The sequence below is a fragment of the Ostrea edulis genome, chromosome 5 (assembly GCF_947568905.1).
Source record: "Ostrea edulis chromosome 5, xbOstEdul1.1, whole genome shotgun sequence".
Taxonomy (NCBI): domain Eukaryota; kingdom Metazoa; phylum Mollusca; class Bivalvia; order Ostreida; family Ostreidae; genus Ostrea; species Ostrea edulis.
Genome location: NC_079168.1, coordinates 73985553 through 73987699, shown reverse-complemented (window position 1 = coordinate 73987699; position 2147 = coordinate 73985553). Strand labels below are relative to the sequence as shown.

The window sequence follows — 2147 nt, the reverse complement described above, 5'->3', positions numbered from 1 at the left end:
GATCCTGGAATGCGTTGCACCGCCTCAATGTCTCGATGGTCAACTTCCACACACCCCTTCTTTTTCAATGTAGATTTTACTACCTCTACGATGTTTTCTCCTTTTGTTTCTGGGATGCCATATATTTTGATGTTATTTTTTCGACTGTACTGTTCATTGTAATTCGATTTCACTGTGGAAAATGTCGCTAAATCACGGACTTCATCCATCTCTTTTTGTAGATCCCTGTTATTTTTATTTGCCTCACAAATTTTTTCCCGTAGGGTTTCGTTTTCCATCGTTAGTTTATCAACGTCCGTTGTAAGCCTGTCTATTTTTTGTTTTAACTGTGTTTCACGTTTTTCTGCCTCTTTCTCATAACTTTTAAGGAGACCTGTTACAATATTTGTTACCATGGATTCAAGATCACATGTTTTCACTGTTTTTTGTAAGTTTTCTTTAATTTCCCGTAAGTCAGACCTAATGGCTGCCAAAGTTTGATCACTTAATCCAGCAGTATCATCACTTTTCTCGGACAATGTTTTATTTTTCTCCGATCCTTTTCTGGTATTTGCCATAATAACGCACCTGAATTTAAAAGTTCGACAAAGGAGATGCTCAACAAAAAAATTTTAAGGCGCTCTACTACACTGTAGTAAATCGTAAATAGTACTCACGAATCACAGAAATTGGAATAATCCTGTATTCAAAGTACGGTTGCAAGTTTTTCTCGATGTAAAGATGTGGCCAGGTTTCCATAACTTGGAATCCTGCTGAAATCGAATATTTTCACCTTCAGTTAATGGCAACAACTCATGGCTTGACCTACTATAAGTCTTTGAGGTCTTATCCTTACAGTTCTGCATATTTACAACAACCTTATGATGGTCTAGAACCTGTGGGGCAAGCTGGGAGGGCAGTACAGGTAATATTGACCTGAGCTGTCGACCTTGCAATAACTCAGCAGGGGAGTAACCTAAGTTGTCGATAGGTGTGTTTCGATATTCCAAGATCCCTAGGTGGGGGTCGCTTTTGTTACCCTTAGACTTCTGAAATATTCTTTTGATAGTTTGGACAGTTCTTTCGGCTAGTCCATTTGATTGAGGGTATTTTGGACTGGAAGTATCATGGTTAAACCCATAATCTGAAGCAAAGTTGGTGAATTCCGAGGAGCTGTATTGGGGCCCGTTGTCAGACACTACTTTTTCGGGTATGCCAAATCTTGAGAAGATTGACTTTATTTGCTTTACAATGGATTTACTAGTGGTTGTACTAAGGTGGGTCACCTCAAAGTAACGGCTGTAGTAATCTACTACAATCAAATAATCCTTCTCGTCCCATTGGAACAAGTCTGTGTCAACTACTTGCCAAGGGTAGTCAGGTGTTGGATGGGGGTTAAGGGGTTCTTTGGGGTTTGAATTTCTATAAGACAAACACTGCGGGCAACTAGATACAAGTTTTTGTACATCAGTATGGAGACCGGGCCAAAATAGGACAGTACGCGCTCTACGGAGGGTCTTCTCGATGTCTGCATGACCTATGTGGAGGCTGCCTAGTATTTGGTTACGGAGTGACCTTGGGATAAGAATCTTATGACCTTTTAGCACAAGTCCATCTATGTAGGACAATTCATCTCTGTAGTTCCAAAATTCTATAAGAGAGGAGTCACACGACTTCCTTTCAGTAGGCCAGCCATTCAGAATGGTCTTGATTAAGGTTTGGAGGTTCAGGTCATTTGCAGTTGCGATGCAAATATCATCTAACCTACGGCTTGTGCTGGGTACCCTACTAATGATGCTATGAACATGAGAGTCCATGCCCTTTGAGTACTGTGGGTAACTGTTTGGCAAATGTTTGCGAGACAGCGTGTCGGCCAGTGGGATCTTAGTACTTGGTATATAGATGACATCAAGGTCATAATTGCCTAGTTGTAACAACATCATTTGGAGACGGGGAGGGGCAGCATGAAAGGGTTTCTTAAAGATTGGAACAAGTGGCTTATGATCTGATTGGACAGTGATATTGCGACCATAAATATAATGGTGAAACCTCTATTTTATAACCCACAGATTCATATTGGTGGAAAACCATTTTTTAATAAACAAATGTTTGACAGCAACATCAGACTGATTAATGATATTATTAATGAAGATGGTTCACTTTTTAGT

At 40.0% G+C, this 2147-nt stretch overlaps 1 protein-coding gene across 1 annotated transcript; it reads right to left on the bottom strand.

The window, feature by feature from the left end:
• Positions 1-659: 659 nt before the first annotated feature.
• Positions 660-1922, bottom strand: LOC125651031 (uncharacterized protein K02A2.6-like). The gene has a single exon (XM_048879632.2). It carries the CDS (start codon positions 1920-1922, stop codon positions 660-662), a length of 1263 nt encoding a protein of 420 aa, XP_048735589.2.
• Between the last annotated feature and the right edge of the window lie 225 nt (positions 1923-2147).

Bases quoted from the DNA above. Each gene is read 5' to 3' on its own strand.
- LOC125651031 (XM_048879632.2), bottom strand. From the start codon at position 1,922: ATGATGTTGTTACAACTAGGCAATTATGACCTTGATGTCATCTATATA.